The sequence below is a fragment of the Ursus arctos genome, unplaced genomic scaffold (assembly GCF_023065955.2).
Source record: "Ursus arctos isolate Adak ecotype North America unplaced genomic scaffold, UrsArc2.0 scaffold_17, whole genome shotgun sequence".
NCBI lineage: Eukaryota > Metazoa > Chordata > Mammalia > Carnivora > Ursidae > Ursus > Ursus arctos.
Genome location: NW_026622841.1, coordinates 20,744,187 through 20,770,131, shown reverse-complemented (window position 1 = coordinate 20,770,131; position 25,945 = coordinate 20,744,187). Strand labels below are relative to the sequence as shown.

The 25,945-nt window shown below is 36.8% G+C and overlaps 1 protein-coding gene across 1 annotated transcript in view; it reads left to right on the top strand.

The window, feature by feature from the left end:
- DCC (DCC netrin 1 receptor) overlaps positions 1 to 25,945 on the top strand; it is a 697,032-nt gene that overhangs the window by 585,498 nt on the left and 85,589 nt on the right. The window contains exons 18-21 of the mRNA XM_048218577.2: positions 418 to 556; positions 5,371 to 5,478; positions 12,269 to 12,463; positions 17,352 to 17,384. Of these exons, the coding sequence (XP_048074534.1) occupies positions 418 to 556; positions 5,371 to 5,478; positions 12,269 to 12,463; positions 17,352 to 17,384 (475 nt within the window). The remainder of the gene's footprint in view (positions 1 to 417; positions 557 to 5,370; positions 5,479 to 12,268; positions 12,464 to 17,351; positions 17,385 to 25,945) is intronic.

Below are 25,945 nucleotides of genomic sequence, written 5' to 3'. Positions count from 1 at the left end.
ATTACTAGTGGAAAATAATCATGATGATCTATTTAAAATATATAAATTAAAATTTCTGGAAAAAAAAGATTTTGATTATTACAAACAAAGTTAAAGTCAGTGCAGATTAGCTTAAAAATGGAATTGACAGAAGCAAGCAGAATTGGTGCTGACACAGTGGTTATTGCCCTACTTGGGAAAATTGATCAGCTACCACTCTGAACAACACTGCATCTGATTTGATCCATCATGTTTTGGATGTACAACCAGCCAGTGTAAACTGGTTGACAGAAAGAAAGTAGAGCCATGCTGTGTCCTAGGTTTATGCTATTTGGAAACAGACTCCTTGTTTGTTATTTGGTCGTCTCTTTACATGCTTTGACTTACCCGGTTGATAGACTTCATCTTTTTCTCTTTGCTTATTCCCCACTGGTACAGTCAGAAGACACAACATCTCTGAGTTACACAGCAACAGGCCTCAAACCCAACACAATGTATGAGTTCTCGGTCATGGTAACAAAAAACAGAAGGTCAAGCACATGGAGCATGACTGCCCATGCCACGACATATGAAGCAGGTATGTGAAGAGACCCTTGCTTCCAAATTTCTACTTTTGATGGTGTTTCCCAGATTTTGTGGGAGTTGGAACATATGTGCACCATGATGGCTAAGTTACGCCTTATCCTGCAGAAAATCTTTTATACTCTGTAGTTCAAAGCACTTTTATACCTAGTATTATCCTCCCCACTCTAGAAAAGAAGAAAATGAGTCCCCAGTGGTTTGAATAATCTGGTTTTAATCTGGGCATTAACTCCGGAGATCTGAATATAAATCTTTTTTTCAATACCTTCAAGTAAAGGCAGAAGTCCATGCACTGAACTCTGTCTAAAACATTTGGGTCTTTGATCAGCAAGCAGTCATAGTGGGCATTTACTTTTTTGGAAAGAAATTAGGTACAATGCATTAGAACCATAATCACATTGATGTTTACCATAAATAACCCCAGCTGGGTATGGAAAGAAGTTTCTGGGTGGTTATGATCACTGCTTAGAAATAAGACAACGCAATGGAAAAACCTTCATGCAATTTGAAATAGTTCAAATCACAGGAAAATGTAATTCACTGTAAATTTTACCAGTCACATTTACTATGGATCATAAATGCTGAATTCATAACCTTAACAGACATGCAGTGCACTTGGCTTTTACAGTTCACAGAAATTCAACATCTGAAGAATACGGGGTCTAACCTGCTGTTTGATTGGTTTCATGGTAGTCTACTTAGGGGTAAACTACACCACACACTTCCAAATTTAAAAAAATACATACCAATAAAACTCTCTGGTAAGTTGAATTTCTTTTTCCATTAGAATTTGTCCCATGGCATTGCAGTTCATTTATTCCAAGCTACTACCTTAACTCGGGGAGTTCACTGTTAATATTTTTTACATTTTTGTAGATACTTCTTTCTGTAACAAGTTTTCTAGTTTGTCTGATTTAATTTCAGCATTCTTCTTTTTTTATCTTCTTCTATTTTACATGTTTACATATATTAACTCTTTCTCCTAGAATTCTGCCCTAGATGCCAATATTCGCAGCTTCTTAGGAAGAATAATGCGGAATGGGTTATATCCTATGGGGAGATTAAGGGCCCTGCTCTTCCTTTTTACTTAAAAGGAGATGAAAGGAGTTAAACACAAACCAGTAAGACGTTTAGGTCTTGTCTGAGTGAAAGAGAAGGAACAGTAATTTCCTCTTAAAGCAAGCAAATTCATTCATTTTTCCCTTTCATAAACATAAAGTGCACCCTAACATCTGGCTTGATAAATATATCCTATTCATTTCTCATCAACTGCCTAGCCTTGTAGGGACACCAACAGTGAGATCCATTGCTGAAAAAAAGATATTAACTGCTAGAGAGGGGTTAGTAGGAAGGTGATTGTCAAAACAGATAATGATCTGGACAAAAGTGTAAATAGCATGTGGGTGAGATCCCTGGGTGATGATGAGAAGCAAGAAGTAATTCACAAGTGTCTGCAGACTTTATAGCTGTGAGAAGGAAATGAAGTGAATGAAATAATTCTAGGTCTGCTTCTACTTCTGCAGTAACATAAAGACTGTGTGGGATTGCACAGTTATGCGCTTGTGCTGAAATTGCTTGTGATAAAGGTAAGAGTGGTTAGCAAATCCTTGAAATAAAACATTTCATTCTGTCCAGGTGATAAATCCTTCATTTTATTCCAGTTAAGTAAAATAGAAAAAATTGGAAAGACACATGAAGTAATACAGAAAAAAAGCCAAAAGTCCTGAAGTAACATAGGAAATACAACCACAGAGTTTTGGCCAAGTTGGAATCTGAACAAACAGATCCTGGGATAAATTTTGTCTGGAAAAATAAAGGGAAGTTTCACAAAAGAAATAATAATTGAGCAATGGCCTGGGTGGATCATCAGGTACCCATTCTGGGGACTTCAGAGGAAAGGAGCAGCATGTACAAAAGTACACAAGCAAGTATTAGAACGATGTCTTCCATAGACATTTATGAATGGTTCAGAGTGAGTGGAGCACAGAATTCATTGGACAACAAGAGGAGATGAACCTGTAAAAGAGAATGCAGTAAATTCCAGGGCCTTTCATTTATTATTTGTTATTTATTTACATTTATAAGACTTTATTTATTTATTTGAGAGAGAGAGAGAACAGGCGAGAGAGCAAGCAAGAGAGAGCAGGAGCAGTGGGGGAGGGGCAGAGGGAGAGGGAGAAGCAGACTTTCTGCTGAGCAGGGAGCCTGACTCAGGGCTGGACCCCAGAACCCTGAGATCATGACCTGAGCCAAAACCAAGAGTCAGATGCTTAATTGACTGCACCACTCAGGTGCCCCTCTTATTACTTGTTTATTTACATTTACTCCATAGAAAATCGGTAGTCAATAAAGAATTTCTGAAAGGTCACCTCCAGGCAGAACCCGTGAGATTGGAGAGGAACAGACCAGAACCATTCTGCTTGACTCAGTAGGAATCCCTGAGGTCGTGGGGGCCACATTCCTGTCCAAATAGTGTTCCGCTTATATGATATTTAAACTACTGATTCCAATACCAGAACCCCTATTCACCAACACTCACAGGGCTTGAGGAAAAAGAAGAACTTGCACATCGCCTAAAATAGATTAGTGGTTAGACTGGTTTTTTTGAAAAATAACCACCTCTTCGGTGTATTGTTTTACTAGGTGAAGTTGAAGTCATTTCATCTTTTTTGAATACCGTAACAGATTCAGTGAAGCAATCTAATCATCACCATTTAACTATTTTCTAAATAAGCATCAATTTGAACTTTAACCTAGTTAAGAAAAAACAGATTGTTCTGACTATTTAGAAAAACAGATCTTTTAATTACTTCCATAATCGAACAATTCCTTATTATGCTTGGTATAATATTCTAAGTCAATTTGTGACCATATTAGCTTCCTGTCTATGGCTTAGGAAATTTCTTGAATGAACTCTTTATGAGAATAACCCTTCCCAAGGTAGTTGCCTCTTTGGTATTTTGCTACAACAAATCTTCTTTTCCTGCAAGAATGTCCTTGTTCTCTCGTTAAAACCATACACATATGCAGTTTCTTTACTCAGGATTCAACTACACTATACTTACGTACACTCCTCCTTCTGCTTCCTTTCTTTTTTTTTTTTTTCCCCTTACTTTAAACATATTCAGTACCTTGTTAAGATATTATGATTAGCTACAGCTTTGGTTAACCTGGAATGCTAGTGGCTTTGAGAATCAGGGCATTGGAAATAAAATGTTATGATCCATGGAAATATTTGGTGTCTCCTCCATTTAAAACTATATTCAGGAAGAGAAATGGAAATAGGGTTGCTGAGATTCTGTATGATAGGGCTAACAGAAAAGCCAAAGAGAATGGGAAGAGAGAAGAGTTCAGAATTAGGACCAAGTTGTATCTATCTCGTAATATAGAAGCATTCTTATGCAGAGATCTGGAAATTCCTCCAGAACCCAACCATAGAACTTACTTAGACAGGTTCTGAAATGTCCCATGTCAAATTAAAGGTAACGAAAAGAGACTGTTAATAAATAACTTGGCGTATTATGCCTTGCCTAGAAGGAAAACTCACTGCATTTCAAAGCATAGTGAGAAAGCAGACCTAAAGAAGCCTAGAAGGTACTGGACTGGCTTGGCCAGTTTACTGCCGGCTTCAAAATATATTTAAAATTTTGTTGAGCACAACGTAGGAGGAAAAATAATTTTCTCTTTCCTTTTCTAGGTCCTTGGCTGAGACCCCGCTGTAATAAAAGATAGATTAACAGCAGAAAAACAAACAGGAGTTTAATAACATGTATACCTCCTGGATACATGGAGGATACCCAGGAACACTGAGTAACTCCCTGAAATGTAACTCCAGCTGAAAACAAAGAATTCATTGGGGTTTGGGAGCCAGTTATAGGAGGTTTTCAGGCAAATCACAATAAACAACTGTGTTGTTATTATGCAGATTTAAGTTCTTGCCTTCTCCTTAATTAGAGTTTCTAGAGATTTTATCATTCTCCTCTTCCTGGTACAAAGAGGGAGACACTCATAAGTACAAATTTCTCTTATAAAAGGGTAACATCTAAGTTTTCAGAGCTTTTCCTGTGTCTACTGTTTCTTAAAAATAATCAGCCTAAAATAATTGTTATGCCAAAGAGGCATATTCTGGGGTGACAAACTCTGGTCTCTTTCAACAACATTTGGAAAAAGTAGCTCTAAGACCCTCATGGTCTCATGCTTTCTCATTCCATGTCAGGCTGATACTAAGACCTTCACAGGTTCCTTACCTCCTCTATTTTCAAATACTCCTTTGCCTTCTTGCTAAAAAATATCTAGTATGTTTACCTAAGCAAGATATTTTAACCTGCATTTAAATTCATTCTTTTTTTCTTCTTCTTCCTGCTTTTAAAAAAATATAGAATTAGGTGACATTTTTGTTTTAAAATCCTACAATTGTAACAGGACTGTGTCTCTTGGAGACATGTAGCCATCAATCTCACTAAGTATGTGTACATTTCTTTGTTCTTATAATGATTCTTACATGTTTAGTGTGGCGCTCCCTTGGAAATATCCATTATACTTTTCTCCTCTGTATTCATGCATATTCTGTTCTCCTCTCTATATTTACACCTTTGGAAGTCATTTAACTTCCATGGAAGAACATTCATTTCTATATATTTGTTTGGTTGCTTGTTTAATTAAAATACTTGAAATAAATCGTAAATGGTAAGATCAGCGTGATACACTGCGTGATGGATTCTGAGTGTCAACATCGTGATTAGAAGTCCCATAAATGTCTGCCTTCTTTCACATCCAATGACAAGGCCTTGTCTCTGTTTCATCTCACAGCCCCGACCTCTGCTCCCAAGGATTTGACAGTCATTACTCGAGAAGGGAAGCCTCGCGCTGTCACCGTGAGTTGGCAGCCTCCCTTGGAAGCCAATGGGAAAATTACTGGTAAGCATCTCTGCTTTACTTCCAGCATTGCTCTGCTTGGCTCGCGATTGCTTACCCCACGTGCATGGCTCATGCCTTCTGTGTATTAGTTTTCTGTCCCAGCATCTCAGTGGACTTCCCAACCCTCTCTGATTGTCTCTTCTTGCCCCCCACTAACTATGAAATTCCTACTAATGGTGCCTACAAATACATGCACATACACATTTCATTTGAGTTGCTTCCCGAAGGATGTACATTTCAATTAGTTTAGACCTTTTGTTTTTTATCTTGCGGAGCATTAGGACAACCTTCTAATGGAATGTCTCTGAGCATAAATGATTAAAAAGAAGCCGGTTGTTTGGCAATTATAAAATACAAAAGACACCTAATGACCATGTATTTTTGAATGGCACATACAAAGAAGGTTTGTCTGGGGGTTTTTAGTTTCTCACTTAGCTTTTAGCTTCTTACTTAAATCATAAGGTTCGTAAAATACTTAATATTGACTGACAGAAATTGAACTTAATGAATATTTCACAGTGACAGATTTTATTTTGCCAAATATTGCTGATAACATCAATGCCTAATTAAAGCATCCATTAGAAGCCTGTAATGTTAATTTAGTATGAAAAATATAATGGAGTTCTATCAGGGATTTTGCATTAAATGATCACTGTAGGCTTTTAATAGATGTCTCCATAGCATGTAATTATTATGAAAAATATTGTATAACTAAAAATGTGCACATTATAGTCTAATTAACTTGAACCATTGGGTTACGCACATGTAAGAGTCACTCCTTTTTCTTCTTTTTTTTGCATACAAGAAGTAGATAGCACTATTATAAATTAACAAAGTAATTCAGTCCTTCTGTGATAACAGAGATAAGCACAGAAATTATAGTTCGGATGGCACACTTACTTTGTGTGAGTTACTTTCTGAATTTTCCAAAATGAAAAGATAATGTGAAAATTCCAAATGTGATTTAAATTTAAGCTGAAGACTTGTTTTCTCTAGGAAATTGTTCTAAGTGCAATAGCAAACAGAAATTTCATTTGAGCTGACAAATATGGAAAAAGAAGAGGGATATTAAGTCTCCCCAAAATTGTATATGCTTAGTTGTCACTCTGCCAGGCTTTTTAAAACTGAGGCTGGCTCATTCCAATTTTCTTTTTCTTTTTCCCCCCAATGTTATGATTTATTTTCATTGGTTCTATTTCAGTACTTTTGTAGACTTTGATTTGTTTACATGATGACTTTTTTATTATGTTATAAACAGTAATTTGTAAGCATATGGTAAATCAATAGATAATAAGTTTAAGAAGAAAAAAAATAGAATAGAAGTTGTCTAAATAAATGCGAGTTCTGATGGAAAAAAATATATTTTTTGGTAAAGGATCAAATAAGCCATATAGTACCCAAATTCTCCTCTCTTATTTAAATAAATCTCATCTAATAGTCAATGTAAACAATAGAATGTGTTTTCACCTCTGGAAGAAGCTTAGTTTTGCTTTTTGAAGAAAAAAAAAAAGGAAGTCTCCCCCATATTAAGAAATGCAAATGAATCTGAGCAATAAAATGCCATGTGCCCAAATCTCAGTGCATGTATAAGAAACCTCCTCCACGTATTTTATTTAGAGTTGTATGTTCAGTATCCCTTCTCTCACAATGATAAAGTAGAAGTATGGGAGACAATACTTTTTACCTTTAAGGGCCTGGCTCATTTATTAAAACCAAATTGTTACTGTCAAGTTGAGATATTTTGACTCAAGTAAACAAGAGCAAACGCTAAGAACTCTTTTTTTTAAAATAATATTTTTTATTATATTATGTTAATCACCATACAGTACATCCATAGTTTTTGATGTAAAGTTCCATGATTCATTACTTGTTTTTAACACCCAGTGCACCATGCAATACATGCCCTGCTTAATACCCATCACCGGCCTCTCCCATTCCCCCACCCCCCTCCCCTCTGAAGCCCTCAGTTTGTTTCCCAAAGTCCATAGTCTCTCATGGTTCATCCCCCTTCTCTTCCCCCCCCCTTTCTTTTTCCCTTTCTTCTCCTACCGATCTTCCTACTTCTTATGTTCCATAAATGAGTGAAACCATATGATAATTGTTTTTCTCTGCGTGACTTATTTCACCTAGCATTATCTCCTCCAGTCCCGTCCATGTTGCAGCAAATGTTGAGAAATCGTTCTTTTTGATGGCTGAGTAATATTCCATTGTATATATGGACCACATCTTCTTAATCCAGTCATCTGTTGAAGGGCATCTCGGTTCCTTCCACGATTTAACTATTGTGGACAATGCTGCTATGAACATTGGGGTGCATATGGCCCTTCTCTTCACTACGTCTGTATCTTTGGGGTAAATACCCAGTAGTGCAATTGCTGGATCATAGAGTAGCTCAATTTTTAACTTTAATGCTAAGAACTCTTAAGACAACTTCTCTTGCATATATATTTTGATTCTTCCAGTCAAATTACTTCCAGAAAACACGATGATAAAATATTCAAAATTCCATATAGCAGAGGGCCCAGATTTACAACACTCAGTTTCTCATTAAAGTGCAAAGGAAACGGGAACTCCTTTCCAGTGTGTCAGAGCATGTGTGTGCCTATGTGGAAGAAGCATATTTATATTTACATATATTTATATTTTTATTAAATATATTTATATATTTATATTTCTTTGTTTAACCACGTCCCTGCATGTACATAGCTACAAAGCAGGGTGGTTAAGAACCCAAGCTTCTGAGGGAGATGGGTAAGTTAACTTTCCTAAGTTCACTTTCTCATCTATAAAATAAGGATAGTCATAGAACCTCTTTTGTAGAAGGTAATAATGAAGTGCTGAGAAAAGTCTCTGATGTCCAGTGAGAACTAAAACAAATGAACTATTATTATTCCCATTTGAAATCCATTCTAAGGTGAGGCTTATTAATGTACTCTGCATAGAAACCGGATCATCAACTTGTAAATATATATACTTCAAAAAGATGAAACAAAAAAAAGAGGACAAAGAAGGAGATCTAGATAATGCCAGGGCTTACATTCCTTGATTATAAACTGGCAGTTTAGGAATTTGGACTGACATTTTCAGGAGAGAATGGCTCGGAATGAATTAAGCATTCCTTATATGCTTGGCATCCTGCTAAGCACTTTAGTATTATGAAGTGATCCTATCTTCCTGTTATTCCATGTTGAAACAAAAAGATGAGGGGTTTCTAGGGTTAATAACTTCCCCGAAGTCAAATAACCAAGAAGTAACAGAGCTGGGATTTAAAACCCACGTTCAGACTCTTCACTATTACACTATGTTTTGCTCCAGCTTATTAGTATTCAACTAGTCCGAATCAGTGATTCTTAACTGATTTATGATTTAATTTATCTGAGGAAGGATTGAGCATGCTATATTTTAAAAGCTCCCCAAGTGATTTTAATGTGCAGCTAGGGTTTTGAAACATTGATCTAGATAAATGCAACATCCAACATTATTTATGATCAGAGACCAACATAGTTCGAAGAGTTAGGTCTTCAGAGATTGTTTCCTTATCAGTACTATCCAATGGATAAGATTATGTTATCTTTTTTGTGTGTGTCATGTGATACTCTAATCCAATTCCCCTTTCCTGAAATTCTCTTCTTTCTTGACTTTTTAAAGATCACCTACCCACTTTTCTTCCCAATTTCAGCCTACAACTTCTCGGTCTTGTTAGCGGACATTTCTTCCACCTGTTTCTTAAGTGGATCTTTTTAGTCCCTTTGTTACTTTCTCTGACAAAGTGTGTATAGTATAGCCAGGGCTTCAGTGAACACGAACTTATGTCTCTGAAATCTGTGTCTCCATCCAAGGAATTCTAAATGCATATATTCTGCCTCATATTGTACATTTCCATTCGCCTGTCTTATTGGTACCTCTTTCTATTCCCCAATCCTTCTTTCTCTCCCTTCTTCCTCTTCTTTTCTTTTCTTTTTATTTTTTTGTTTGTTTATGGGGCTTTTTTGTTGTTTTTTTGGTTTTGGTTTTGGGTTTTTTTTTGCCTATCCCCCACTATAACCAGCCAAATAATGTACTATTATATTCTATAATAGGTTGTAAGACCATCTGGGATTGTGGACCCAGCTGGGCACTCACTGCAATCATATGGTCTAAATATTCTTACTCCCATCATATAAAAATTTTTCATGTTTACCCAGTTGCAAAAGTCAGAAATTTAGCCATCTAGACTTATTTCTCTATGTCCTCTTCTCATATAATCAGGAGAGAAAAATCTAAATGGTCATAACACAGGGCTGAAAATTCTATGAAAACAGGTTTCAGATTTTGTCAATGCTTTCTCTTTAGTGTCAATATTCTTGACACTTAGTAGGTAATTAATAAATATTGGTTAAGTAGAATAATCATTGAATTGTTATTAAATCTATTGTTTGACTTGAAATCAAAGTTTCAGGTCTTCCAAATATACTTCCTTAAACTTTACTAATATTAAGAAAGAAAGAAGGGAAAAAGGAAGAAAGGAAAGAAAGAAAAAATGTAGAATTTACTAAGTAGTCAGTATATAGAAGATAATATAATAGGTATACCCACATATATTAATTTCTTAAAATACATTATCTCACAGCAACTTATTTTCAGATGAGAAAATGGAGGCATACTTAGATTAAGCAAGTTGCTCAAGGTTGCAAAGCCAAGAAATGACAGACCTATGAGTTGAGGTCAGGTCTTCCCAAATGCATAGCCTGTTATTTTTTAATATATTTTTTTTACCACGAAGAAGGAAGAAATGGGTCCTTCATTATGTATTTATTGATAGACATGATTATCAGAATCAATTTTTGAAAGATGAGGAGCTCTCCCTGGGCTGAGCTCCTTGTTGGTAGGCATCATCCCAGTCTTCCTGGTACTTAGCCCCTGAACCATGGAAGAGAATCAGTGATCTGTGGGAAGAAGTATGGAAAAAAACAGAGGACAGAGGTGGAATTGACACTTTCTGACACTTTCCTTTTATAATTACAACTACCTCTTTGTAGAAGTAGTCAAAATGACATACGTATGATGTTACATTTTATATGTATTTAGACAAATGTAATTCTAATGTGGGAGTGCCCACTTGAGTGGTCTTACCACCTATGACAGGAGATAGTTCTCATTATTTGGCTAGTTATGGTGAGTAAGAGACATAAATGAAGTAGAAAAAAGTAAGAGGAAAGCATGAAGAAAGAAACTTGGACATGGGGAAATGGACATATAGATACAGAAAGGTCCCGAGAAACCAATGAATTTGTTCCAACCTATGTGGTTATGGAAATCTCTACAGTAAGACTTCAATAATGGATTTAATATTCTCTAAACACACCAAACTCATATATCCAGATGAAATTGTATGCTTTCTCTAAGGCCGATTTTTAAAGTTTTGAATATGTGCTAGTATATTTTGATTCTGCATCTCAGTTCTCAAATTTACACACACACACACACACATAAGATTGGCTTCCCCATAAATACCAGGAAATCACTTCAAATACAGTTTGGAATTGTCAGTACCTGATGCTTGCATCTTCAATTGTACTTACTTGATGCCAGAACTGTCATTTTTAAATGCTTAATTGAATACTTCTTACAAAGAAAAAAACCCCAAAACCCAAGGAGGGCAAATATTTTATTCCAATTTGACAAATCAAGAAAATCAGGAATAAATGTAGCTGACCTGGGATGAGAACAATTCTCCCAACTTTCAATGTCATTGGGCACTTACAACAGCCCATGATAACTCTACAATTGCATTAAATGTCATGAATGCAAAGCATCTGTGCTTACTGGCTAGAGGATTTCATTCAATAAGTGAGTTTCAATACCTATTATGTGAAGACAATTTTATTGGTTTCTCTGAAGAATAAAAGGTAATATAAGATATGGCTCTTGAACTGAAGGAATGTTTTTATCCTTTTGAAGAGATAAAACACGCACATAATAAAAGTTTAAAAAGAAAAAAGTATTACCGGTACCAGGGTCTTCTATTCAGTAGATGTGATTCTTTGGGGACAAGAATGGAGTCTACTCTGACTCAAAACATATTAGAAGATTTTTATTGATATTGATCATGGGGGCTGTTATAAATGAGTCAGAAACAACTCCTTTGCCCAGTGATATTTCACAATCCCGTTTGAATTATAGTATTTAAATTTTAATATTAACCAGAGAGTCCTACAACCTTTGTTAAGTTTTACAGAATTCTTTACCTTGGTCTTTTATCCTTTACTGAGCTCTCTGCATCCTAAGACATTCATAGCTGCAGCAGCATCTCAGCAAATGCCCAAAATATACAGATTCCACGTCTCGACTAAAGCAGTGATTCCTGACCTTGCTTGAACACAGAAATCACCTGAGGTGCAGATTGCCAAGGTCACCATTAGCCTATTATGGTATCTACTGCTGTGTAACAGTATCACCACGAATTTAGCAGCTTAAAACACCACACATTTGTTATCTCAGTGTTTCTATCAGTCAGGAATCCTTGCACAGGATTTACAGGCATCAGAATCCTCGTATTTTTAAAGATGGCGGATATTTTTATTTTGAAGGGTCTATTCCATTCTCAGATTCTGCACATTGAGGCAATGATTTGTCTAATCTTTGCAGTATCAAAAGAAATCATTACTTGCTTAACGGAATACTGTAGTTTATAGATTGTGAATGTATAATTATCATTGCCAATTATATTTGAGAAATATGAGTGTTTAAAAGTAGAAGTATAGCATACGGTCAGGACACTAAACACAGTCGCATTTGTGTGTTTCTGCAGCTTACATCTTGTTTTATACCTTGGACAAGAACATACCAATTGACGACTGGGTGATGGAAACAATCAGTGGTGATCGGCTTACTCACCAAATCATGGATCTCAACCTTGACACAATGTACTACTTTCGAATCCAAGCAAGAAATGCAAAAGGAGTGGGGCCTCTCTCTGATCCGATCCTCTTCAGGACTCTGAAAGGTTTGAATCATTTCCTAGTATAGCAGTGCCTTTCCTTTCCTGTGGGATTGTTGTAAAATACTTATGGAGTCTGCATTAGGAACTGTCTTTGCCTTCTCTGTTGGCAACGTGACTACAATGGACATTCAAAATAAATTAAAATGTACCTTTTCATGCTGAAAGCCAGCATGTTAGAGAAAGATCTATTGTGTTATCACATTTTCTGCCTTCAACACAAGGCAGGTATATTTAACTTAACTTTTTTTCCCCCCATTTACAATCCTTTTGGAATTTTGTATTGATTTCACGTATATTGGTTCTATTCAAAATATAATGAAACTTTTTAGTCATTTTATGTAAGGAAATAAAAATTAAAAAGCATTGAATTATATGAACGTCCTACTGCTGCCAACTTTAAATGTTTTCTTTGAGGAACTATTGTCCTTATATATAAAAAGAAAATTTGATATGGCAAGACAGAAAATCTCAAACAAAATGAATGTGTTTATTTTAAGGACCTAGGATAGCAACAAGGGAAATAAAGAGTCCTACAGTACTATTACTAGAAGAAAACGCCCCATGCTTGCAAGAGTAAAAATAGCTGCTCAATTCAAACATAGTTATTGTTCATACAGAAAAAATGCTAAGACCCTAGAACAGCGACTACCTCAAAATAATCTTCATGTTAGTCCTTACTATTTTAGAACAGTGTTATTTTTCTGGAGGACAAATGGCCTCTGTTATTTAGCAATTGAAAAAAATTGAATGCTTCATAGCTGGTATTTAAAGATGTATATTTAGGCATGACGCGTGTTGTTCTGAAGGATACTTGGCTCTTATATCTGTGACCACATTGTGTCGATCTATATATCTGGCTGAGAAGTTGATCATACATGATGGCAAACAACTGAGGATGATTGACATTTTCACCCAGGTGCTTGACATATTAAGAGAAGAGTCTTAGAATAATTGTATAGTCATTCTATTTCCCTAGGAAAGGTACCCTAATAAATAGTGGACTTCTGAATTCTGGTGAGGGAGCTAGCCATTCAAAGCTGGACTTGGTAACAGCTAATCTGAAAGTTCGCCAAGAACACACAAACAAGCATTCAGCCTAAGCTTTCGTGACGGTTCTTAGCGACAGAGTAGAAGATGGGGAGGGAGAAAGGAGGAAATGAGCTAATCTTCTCTCTGGGTTTTTAGGACTTCATGTCTAAATCAGGTTTCACTCTAAATGAGCAATCGAAAGGAAACTGGTTATTCATTTTGTGGGAGCATGAAATGTAACTAGATACTGTTTCACAAATGCTCCATCTTTATCTATAGACAAGTGCCAAATTAATTTCATGCTCGCATGGTGTGCCAACTAGAGATCTCAGGGAGGGTTTAGGATGACTTAAGGCATCCAAATGTATTAAGCAGCAGAGTGATGAGTTATCACAGGCTTTACAGGCCCACAGTGATAACCATCCTAGAGATTATTTAATGAACTCCATATCTCATTTGGTACTGTTTACCATAAGTGCCCTGAACTCATCTATGAAATGATGTTCAGAACTGAGAACAAATTAAGGAATTTGTTATGTTGTAATAGTTCACAAGAATTATTTCTCATATCCTGATTTGAATGTTTAATATTGTCTATCCTCAGTATGTCATGCTCAATTAATAGTCAATTAGATTTTAAAACAAATCTTGCTCATATGGCAAACCAAGTTTCAGATGTCTTGGTTGCATTCTAAATTATTTACAGATACTGATCTTGCCCATGTTTATCAATAATTGACATTGTACATGCATGCATCCTGCGTGTTACAATGACAAATACTCTAAGGCAAATAAATTACTCTTAAGGGACTCGAAGCCGCAGTGAACCAAATCTACACGTCATGCTACTGCTCTCTGATTTAAGATTTCCAGTTTCCAAAGCTGTTCAAAACATAAGGCCTCTGTTCATCAGAATGTAACTTTGTTTGACAGCAAGAAAGGCTCACATGTTATCCTGAAGCTGAGAAAACTCTCAGTAGTCTACTGGGTAACAGGCAAGTGTTTCATTGCAAATCATGCCCCAGGCAGGTGTCTACAAGCTTCATTCTTTCATATGCAGTCTTTGCAAAGACAGGAGCGCTTACTACTAGAGACTAGAGTTTTGTCTTTGGTTTTAGCCACCAGCAAGAGAGGTATAGGAAACTCAATCCGTAATCACTGGTTAATGAAAAGGACATTTATAATTAAAAAGGGATTAAATTACAATACCCTTGTGTACATGCATGTATGTGGTACATCTGATTGTTTCTTTAGAATGTTAATTAAAAGAATCTTGAATTTGATTCTCTGACCACACAGGACTCTGCAAATACACACCTCTCTTGCCCCAAATATTCCCCTTTGGATACCCACATACAGTGAAATCCTTGGAAGATGTACAAGAGGCATGTCAATCTCTGCCTCTCACATGGGTCGTTCTCTCGGGTAAACTGAGCTTCTCCATGTTGGCCTGTCAAATAATAGGAAGAAAGGATGCTTCTGCTGAAACAGACCAAAGTGGAATTCTATAGTGGGACAGAGTCACCTCCTACACACAAAAAAGCAGAGTCTTCAGCAATGAAAGAGTACTAGAGTATAGTCTGCTCTCTGGGCATCTTTAATCATCATTCCGAAATGTGCATCTTTCCCATCCAAGGATATAGACCTGAAAGTTCCATACCAGAACACAGGAAAGTTTTAGTCTTCACATTATTTTTGACAAAATACATGATTTTCTTGACAAATGGCAGGAGCAAATAAAAAGTCAAGACACAAATTATGATACTTTTAAGCAAGTATTTGTCTTTAATAAAAAGTAACCTTTAGGATATATGTTATCCCCGTTGGAAAATACTCTTTAGTTGATAACTTTTCTTGAGACATTCAGAATTTCTCAAGTCATATGCAGTCCAGATTACTAACAGTAAAACAAATCCAGAAGGTAAGAATGAGGATGACATTGTTGCCCATAATGTATATTCATTTGTCACTTAATAAAAATTTTCTTAGTCTATAGATAATGTGTGTGTATAATTAAAGATGAAGGGAGAAATGAAGAATGAAAATGGGATGAGATTGATTTTCTTCTCTCTCTCTTTCTTTTTTGATGTCATTCCAAACATATCTCCCCTAAATATGAGATGCTAAGTAGGATAGTTTCTCAAGTGTTTCCTGTTCTGGCTGCCAAACATTTACCCGTCCTGGATTTCATGGTCGCATGTGATCCCTACACATCCTCCTCATTCTTACCAGACACCTGGTTTGGCACTTACTGACATAGTATCTTTTCTCAAAATCTACATTAGGATCTCAGTGAAAACCCTATCCCTATCTATAAACTACAGATAATGCAATTGCCTATCAAAAGCACCTGTCATCAATAATCCCCCAATATTGTAATAAAATGTACCTTGAGAAGCCATTAGTCTTTAATGGGAAACAGGAGAGGAAATCAAGTTTAAAATTGCACTGTGACTTACACTAGGAAAGATTAGGTTGGACAGCTTAGTGAATTAAAAAAAAAATAGTATTAAAAAAATCTTGAGGAGCTACAATGACATTTATAAAAGTTATTTAAAACTGGTAGAATCTTAATATAATAAGCACTCTTGTATGTATACTGTTTTCCAAAGAGTCATTCAGAGTTCAAAGTCTACTACTCATTAAGATAACCTTTCTTGGTCTATCCTTTTTCATAGAATATGTTTACATATTATTTTAAAAGGAAAGAAATTGTAAGTGATAGAAATTTGTAACTAAGTTTAGAATTTGTCCTTCTATGAGGTGACATTCATAAACCCTGTTCATCTGAAAGGGGTTTTTATGAACAGTATCATTTGTTGAGTATTCCCGTTCTGCATATTCTTTTGGGCAATGCTATGTCCCATCAATTAGTAAAGGAAGGACTACCACGTCTAAGACCTTCGCTTTATCTTTCAAACAGTAATAATGGATTTGCTGTGAGACTGCAACCCAGAACGAGAGGACCAGGGTGCTTAGGTTCTAGGTTGCTGCCCATGGGAATACTATCATATTTTTCTCTGTGTGAGTTTAACTGAGACATGTAAAGAAGCCAACAGCAAGTGTAGTAGCCTAAATGTCGTCAAGTTTTAGTGCAGATGAGTTCAATAAACCCAGAAGACTTGAAGCTAGAAGAAACTCAAGTGTAGGGGAAATAATTCTAATTGATGGAGATTGACAAAGATCTACATTGGTCAAAATATCCTACCACAATTTCTGTAAAAGCAAGGATATTGTAGCTTTACCTTCTATACAGTTATATTTGGTCAATAGAAAAGAAGCCACTTAAAAAATTTAAAGATATTTTTTAAATTAAAAAATGTCATTTTCAAGAACATTATTCACAATGCACCTGAAGTTGTGAACAGGTAAGAATTCTCTTCATAAGGTCTAAAAATTTATTAAACTATTTAGATTAAAACACATTTATGGTATTCTGTTATTTTACCCTATGTGAGAATTGATTTCGTTCTCTGGTTGGAAAAAAAAAAAATTGAGGACAGGAAAATAGCCTCTTTACCTTATTTAAAATATATGGGTGATAATTACTTGGTGATCGCATGAGTTTTTATGTATTATATTTTTAATTAAACTTACATGATGGTCGTTTTGAGTTGATGTGTAGAGGAATGAAACAAATAACGTATTTTTAAGAACATGTATCGCCAAAACCATTTTCAATTTTTCTCCTCTGACTACTGTTTAATAGAAATAATCACATCAACCTTGGTTCCTTATCAATTTTATTTCAACAGGGCTTTGGCCTTGATATGGAAACTTGCTAACAAAACTGTCGATTCGAAGTGTCAGCTTTCTTGCTAGGAAGTGTCAATGTCTAATAATATTTCTTTCTCCCCCACAGTAGAACACCCTGACAAAATGGCTAATGACCAAGGTATGGTGGCTCAATCTGTCATCCTTTCTCTCCTTGAATCAATTCTATCTGTTAGAAATGTCAGTCATTATTTTGTATTCCTTTTTTCACCTGGGCCATACACCTGATGAAGCAGACACTGGTGTGATAATTAATCTTGTTAATGAAGTTCTGTTTGGCTGAAGCTGCAGGTCTGTTGGGGAAGATGTAAATTTTCTTGAGAGGAAATTGTTTTGTCTCTATTCTGAAGGACCAATTAAAATGTCAAGCTTCTTTGTATGAAATAAATTTTTAGTCTCTGTCTGCACTTCTGAATAATTCACATTAAGTATAATTAAGCTCAGCATAATTTTCAAGCTGCTCTTACACCCTTTCATGAGCTGTGGATTAAAGTTCTGTAGCTCTACAGAGAAAAACCATAAATCAAGTGTGCTTTTTCTCTACAGTGAGCTTCTTTTAATAAATAAAAACAAAGTTAGGACAACTTTTTTAGGGCATTGCTGTTGTTCCTGTTGAAGTCAGAAAGCTTTCACTCCGTGGATCCGATGCTGGTTCGACTGAGAGTATTTTATTCTCCTTCCATTCTTTTGCTAAAAGCTGATTCGTGTAGAGAAATAGGCATGGCTTTACACAAAGGAAAATGGAGATAAATAAGAGTTATCCATCAATTCACAGGTAGATAAGAATTTGCTATTACCATGATTTGCAGACTGATAAATTATTTTTACACTAAAGGTAATTGGTAGCATTCTAGAGGAGAAAAAGAATAGCTTATGAGCTGTATTTTTTCAGCCTGTTATAGTCTTTAAAGAAGGGAGAGTTGGAAAGTATTTTGCAACTTGTTGTAGTCGGTTGATGTCCGGATTTTGTCCTTATTTGTTGGCTCAGAGTCTACAATTTGTATCGTTGTCTCCTGCATTGGACAATCTCTTGTCAGCAGAACCTGCTTGCAGGCATCATGTCTTAGAAGCCACCATCTTGTAAGATGGAGGAACACATTCTTTTCAATAAGAATACTTTTTAACTTCTAAATATTAAGCATCTGGATATTATGGCTCACTAACAAAGATTGTCTACATGAGTGGTATTTTATTTAATGATTCTGTGTTCAGATTTGTCCCTGGGTCCTTACATCACACCTCCGCTTTAGAGAACGTGGCTGGGACTTCACACATGGAAGTAATAAAAGTGAACAATACACAGAAATACCTACCCAGAGTTCACATTTGCATGAATCACCTAAACTTACTTCCTGCTTACTTCTCCTTAAAATATTTTTGTAAGATCAATATCTACTAAATGGTAATATTTGTAAACTATTAATGATGAATACTGATCAGTTAGCCTGTATTTACTTAGGTAAATTAAATATTAGTGCTGGCCAGATCCAAAGCTGGAAAAATTAACTAGCAGAAGTAGTTTTATTATTTCATTTATAAAATAATTGAAACAACTTTGCATAGCCTTCTTAACTTAAATGAGTTTAGAACTTCCGCAGGCAGATAATTCCTAATTTTTGAAATTATATTTAGAGAAATATATAGAGAAAGAGAGAGAAAACATACCCAAAAAAAATTTTAAGTCAGTGAGCCAGATGAAATGTTACATTATTAGCTACTTGGGCAACGAGGTTCATGCCCAAGGTTCTGAATAAATGGATTTTTCTGCTATTTTTTAGTTAACTGTTTTTGTTTAATATTATTTTAAGCTACCAAAAGTATGTTTTGTAAATTGGCCCTTTTATAAAAGGAAAAAAAAGAGTGAATTATTCCCCAGTCTCTCTGATCACACACTCTCCATGGATTTTTCTCAGATTTTCATATCAATAGTGAAATCAGATCTGTTATCAGGGAAAAAAGTAATTCTCAAGAATTATTGCCAGTGGCTAAGTCTATTAATATTATTGGGGCAGTTGTTCTTTTTCTTAAAACCACTTAAAAGATTCTGTTGCATATTATACCACTTGGTGCCTTATTCAATCACAGCTGGTATACAGTTGTTCAAACTGATAGGTTCTAAATTTTACATCAAACTCAAATCACTTGTACAATTGAGAGGAACTGACAACAGATAATCTCGTGGTTATAAATAAGATCTTTAAATTCTTACAAAGAAAGCATATAAAATTTACTGGCCATCAAAAGCTCTTTGTAAACAAAATCAGTCTTCTGCGTTGATGACCGTGTAGAAGAAAAATAACCCAGATTGAAGATCCTTCTAAGACTGATGAAAATAAGAGGAAAAAAGCCATTCTGAATGTTCCCACTCTTAGCACAGAGCAAATCATTTGAATATGTTTTACGGTGCCCACTGTTAGACCTCTTTACCCCTCCCCATGATGAAGTGATCCCACTGTTACATCTATGACAGGAGCTGAATTTCTGTTGAGAGAAAATTCAACACCTTGGGTCAGAGTGAACCTTGCAAAGATGAATCCTAAATAGAAAAACAGGGGGTCGAATTTAATTTACATGCAAGAGAGGAGGGAAAGTTTTGATCATTTTCATGAAGTATCTTTGTAGACTTTTGTCACAATTACTTTTTCTTCGAATCTGATACACGTCCTGAAGTACATAAATGGAAAAACAAGAAGTCAGTTATATTTGAATCCGCTGTGATTTGAGGAAAATATTTTCTCCCGAGTAATAGCAGTAGTAGTTTGAAAATGATAGACAATTTGCATTGAACTCTTTTTTTTTTCCCCTTGTGTAGTTATAAATTGATCATAGATAGCATTTTCTTCTCTCTCTAATCTCAGCCTCCTCTGGAATTCCGTTTTTTGCAGCCCCTTATCTCTTGTTACACATCCTGATTTTTTTCTCTAGTCTCTTCCAGGCACAAGTGACTAATAAGTTTGAAGGTAATCATGAGATTTTAGAGATAAACCACAGAGTTTAATTTTTAGGAAGGTCAGGTAGGATAGAGAAATTGTATGGGCTATGTGAAGTGAGTGCAGAGGACATAGAAATGCTGTGCTTTTCCCCCTCTTTTTTATTTTTCATATTTTGGTAAAAACCCTGTCAATTTGTGTGTGTGTGTGTGTGTGTGTGTGTGTGTGTGTGTGTACGGGTGTAATGGTAAAATGAACTCTTGTGAAGCCCTGCCACTGTCTCTGTTCACAGAATTCTCATTTAATCCTCACTGTGAGATAGAGTTATTGTTCTCATCTTAGCAATGAAGAAGCCGAAGCTCAGAGAGTTTCAGTCACTTGTCTGTAGACACACAGCTAGTAAGTAGCAAGGCCATGATTCAAACCCTGTTCTTAACCACAGAGTATGTTCGTCCCGTATATGTGTATGGGTGCCTACACAACCACACACTCATGTTTAACAGGTATTTGTAAGGTTGCTATATCTGAGTTTGTGTGTGGTTATCTTCCCAGTATCCGCTCTCCTTTCCCCATCTCTGTGAATAATCCAAAGAACAAAGAATCAAACAGCTTTCACTCTGGGGTCATCTTGTTAGTGGGAAGTCACAGCACTAAGTATGTGATCCTGACAGTCAGGTATCTTGGGAAACACAGGGATGGTGCTAATTCCACTGCCTTAGTCAGCTCAGGCTGCTTATACAAAATGCCACAGACTGGGTGGATTAAACAACAGAAATCTACTTCTCACAGTTCTAGAGGCCGGAAGTCCCAGATCAAGGTCCAGCCGAGCTGGTTGCTGATGAGAGCGTGCTTCCTGGCTTGCAGACAGGTGTCTTCTTGCTGTGTCCTCATATGGCACAGGGAGAGCCGGCTCTCTCATATCTCTTTCCCTCAGATCAGGGCCCTACCCTTGTGACCTCATTTAGCCTTAATTACTTTCAGAGGGCCTCGCACTGGGTGTTAGGAATTCAGCATATGATTCTGGGGGGCTGAGGGGGAGCACAACGCAGTTCACAGCATCCACCTTCAAAAAGAAAGCTGTTCTACCGCTCTCACTGATTGTCTCCCCGGTGTTTCAGATGAGGAGGCAGAAGGCAGTGCTTTGCCTAAGGTCACACAAATAGAGCTGTGGGCAGAGTGGGTGCCACCATGTCTTTCTCTGACTCCCGGAGTGTGGTCTGTCCACTGTAGACTGCTCTCTGTGTGAAACAATGTGGCTCTTTGATTTTCTGTAATGAGATTAAACCTTTTAGAGTTTCTCACAGAAGCATTTATTAAAGCCTCTGTTTGGGGTTGCAATGGAGGATAGCTCTAACAATAAAATATGACCAGTCCTCAGAAGTGATTATCAGATCAAACTTTTAATCTTAAAGGATTGTTTTTACATCCTTATATTCTGTTTAACCCCCAGATGTTGTTCTCCACTATGAGGTGTCCGTGTGTAAAACGTGGCCATCTTAGCATGAGCAAAGACGTCTACAAGGTCATGTGTATTTCCGTATCTGCCCACTGAGGCACGCACAGTAAGTGCTAGGGCCGCGTCACAGGACCTGAAAGAGGGCAGGAAACTTTATTAAATGATCTGTGTCATCGCTGAGATGAATCAGGAAGAAAATGCTTGCTTCAGGCACTCTCAAGTGTCTCTCTGTCTCCATAGCCTGCAGAGGGGTGATCTAAAACCCCAGGGCTACAAAGGAGGTGGAAATTCATAGGCCAGTTTATAGCTGTAGATGCGTGTGGCCTACTGAGCACTGCCCTCCCACCAGGAGGAAGAATTACTCACTTCTGAATCATGGTGACGGCAGATAATGGCCTGGCTTTCCCATCAGCACTCAGTGGGTACTCCAAGAGTGGTGGAATGGGCTTGGAGACCTCAAATTCTAGTGCCATCTTGCCACTGGGACCTCTTGTGTGACTTTGGGCATGTGACTGACCTCTCTCAGCATCCTCACCAGTCAAATGATGACTTTAACCCAAAATATCTTTTGTTTTCTTTCAAGATTTCAGATGATCAAACTTGAGGGTTGGGGGTTAAGATAAAAAAGCCAGGCATAGCATCTTCACATAGCGTAGTGCTTCACATTTTTAGCATTCCCAGGATGCATCAATCATTCTTCTATGCACTGTTCGTGTGCTATCACATCTTCATAACATCCTTCCAGATATAGAAAATGAGACACAGAGATGCTCAAACTTGCCCAAACACTCACAGTACGTAAAAGATTAGCCCGAGATACAGACCCCGGTTAAATAATTTGAGAGCCTCTGCCCTTAACTGCTGTATAATTTCTGGAAATGCAGTGAGTTAATTGGTTCCTACTTTGTTATCAAGAAACTAAAACCTAAATGGCATCACCATACATTCACCTAGTTTGAAGTTCTTTGTCTTTCCTCAGTAGGGTATTCAGGCAAAGTACTTAACACTACACCTGCCATTTTACACCTCAACGGGTTTTATCTCATGAATAAACAGAACGTTAATTGTTTCCAATTTCAAGGAAATAGGGTTTTCAAGGCAGTCTAGTCAAGCTTGGAATTTAGTTAATGTAATCCAGACTTCGCAGGGTTTGGATTACACCAGCCAGGGTGCTATTTGAAAAATTGAAGCCTTTAGCACCTTTTGATGGGAGCTGTTTAATTGAAAATTAAAACCTCTTTTTACCCTATTATTGCTCATAGTTTCAACTACTTTATTATTCAATTGCTGCTACACCCCCTTGAAAGAGAGCTATTCTCACCTCTGCTTTTCTCGGGTCCAAAATTTTGCAATTCTAGAAATTATGATTACGGTGTAAAAGTAGGGGTGAAAAACGAGTAGTGTGCTTTCGATAAAGTGTTGAGGTGCTTCTCGTGTTCCCAGCAAGCAGTCAAGTAGCTGCATAAATCAACCTCTCAGGAGCTTTTATGTTTCAATACGTAACTTTGAAAGAAAACACATACTCAGTACTCGTAAGAATTGATGTGATTCATGGCATAATTGTAACTTTCTTAGACCCGAAAGATAGACAGTTTTGTTAACAAGCCCTCAAAAAGATTTCTTAAACAAGTTCTTTTTGTAAGAACCTCTCTGTTGCTGAATGTCCTTCTTTGCTGTAGACATTAGCCAAATACCAGGTTCCCGGCTTGATTTTTCTTCTCACTACTATTAGACCTGGACTCTGCCTCCTCGATTTTCTCTCCAAATAGATGGCTCACCAGTCCTTATGGAATAAAGTCAGTTCTTTGACACTAAGACCCCAACTGCCCTTTTTAGGCTCAAGACTAGTTCATCCCTCCACATACATCACAGTCTATTAGCAAAAATGTATAAATCACTTGGGAAAGGTGCGTTTTCCCAACTCCATGCTCTAACTGGTACCATCCTCTCAGCTTTAACCATACTTTCTGTCTTTCTCTGAGTCAGGTCCTCATCTTCTAAGGCTCCTTTTACCATTCTGCTTTTTTCCAAGAAACCTTTCTTGCCCTTCCAGTCTTTTGTTCTTCTGTATGTCCATAACACCCAACTTATTCCTTGCTCTGTTCTTCGTTTCTTATAGTTTGCTATTTATATCCCCAACCTCTGGGCCAGGTTGTAAATTCCTTGATGGCAGAGGACTGGTCTGAGTCACACTGTCATCCCACCTCCCAGTCTCTAATTGAGAGTCTGTCATATTGTAGTTCCTTGGTAAGCGTTTGTTGAACTGAATTAGAACACACGTCTTTGAGGAAACAGTCACAGAGTAATCTGGAAAGAAAGATTACTATCTGACCAAAAGTATAGTTTGGACCTAAAAGCAATAATGCTCAGGGCTATGGATACTGTGTATGTTACTGATCTTGGGGAAGATGAAAAACAATGTGAAAATATGTTTCCAATAAGGCAAAAATATCTTGAATATTCATCTATTAAGTTAAAGCTAAACAGGAAAACAAGTTCTCTTTAATTCAGAAAATGGTGGTCACATTTGTAGATGATTCTGACCTCCTGTGCATTTTTCTTGATCTCTACCCTTCCTGTCATTTCTTATTAGCAGAAAATTTATTTTTCTTGCATTTCTCTGGCTGCTTGTAATTCTGAGTACAGAAAGGAGAAAAATCAAAACTAATGGGTGTTGATAAGGTTTTAAAATTTCAAACATGAAGTATGAAAAGAATTGGACTCACTCTGACAGCGTGCTGGTAACTATGTACCTAGCATTGTGCTGGATGGGACGAAGCATGAGAAAGAAGTACAGTTCTGTGGGTCTGTTTTCAAGAAGCATGCAATGTAGTTGGGAGGAGTATGAAAATACTCTCAGCCCAACATTAAAAATACAAAATGTGTAATTAAGTGGTACCATCTCATATATATCGTTATTATAGGGTTTGAGATGGGCAATCACTATCGATAATAGCAGAAAAGACTCCTTAAACCCAAGACTGGACTTTCAATATATGAATAGAACTGGATTCAACACAAATGACTGTGGAGGGAAAGATTATTTGAGCCTTTATTTAGAGAAATCCTAGAATTGGAAAATCAAAATGCCAAGAAGCTGCTCAAAGAGTGAGGATGCAAGATGCATTCAGGGGACAGTTAGGGTACCACTGTGCAGAATAAGGCACAGTGGTAGAGAGAGGGAGAGAGAGAGAGAGAAATTGGTGAGGCTTTTGCTTTTTCCCTCTGCTCGAACACAGCGGTTCTCTGGCTTTCCTACTTGTCAACACATCAGGTATCTACGATCCACACTAGCCACTGAAGATCAGCGTGCTTACCTGGATCCAGAACCCTGCAAACTGCATCCACTCTTGGCTGCTCACACCTTGCTTCCTGGTGGAGGGGGATGTGAGAGTGTGGGGCAGAAGAGGAAAGGAAGATGTGGAATAGGAATAGGAAGAGGGCCTAAGTATCCCTGATCTTTGAAGAGTTTTCCTAGCCTTATTCGCCCACTTCTGCTGTGCCCTTCTGAACTGTCGCCTTTACTTGTCCCAGTGCTCAGCATGCTTACAAACTGAAATAGTTCCTTTTTCTTCCAAAACCTGTGGTGTTCTGTGTGTCCTATTGAAAATGAAGCTACCATTTCAAGTCACAAACCACAATCAACTTTGAGAGATGCTCTAATTTTTGTCCAACTCATGTCCCGGTCCTTCTTTTATTTATTAATTCACCCACTAATAGTAAAATCATCATCATCAGAGTCAGTCCTATTCAGCTGCTTAAAATGAGTATACTTTTTAGTCTTTCTGAGCCACAGTTTACTCACCCATAAAATGGAACGAAAAATGTCTGCCTCGTGGATTCATAATTAATATTATTCTCATGCTACTTATTACAGCAGTCTCTTATAATTTGTTCTTCACATTCAGCCATAGTACTTTTTCTAAAACACATACTTAATTGAGTCGCTTTTCTGCATAAAATATCTGTAATGGACCTCTGTCTTCTGAGGATAAGTTCTAGATTCTTTGGTGGAGCATATAGGGAGTTTAATTATTTCATACCTGCCTGTCTTTCTAAGCTTACCCACCTCACTCTTTTCTACCTGATCTACTCATCTTTTAATTCTCAATTCAGATGTCACCCCTAAAAAGTCTTTCATCATTTTACTAGGCATAAATGGTCAATCATCCCGTTTTTCCATTGTGGCACCCTACTTACAATATTTTTAAAACTTTTGGCCATACAATATAGTTATTATTACTCAACACTTTTCCCTCACTAATTAATGAGCCTTTGCAATAGTCATTTTATATC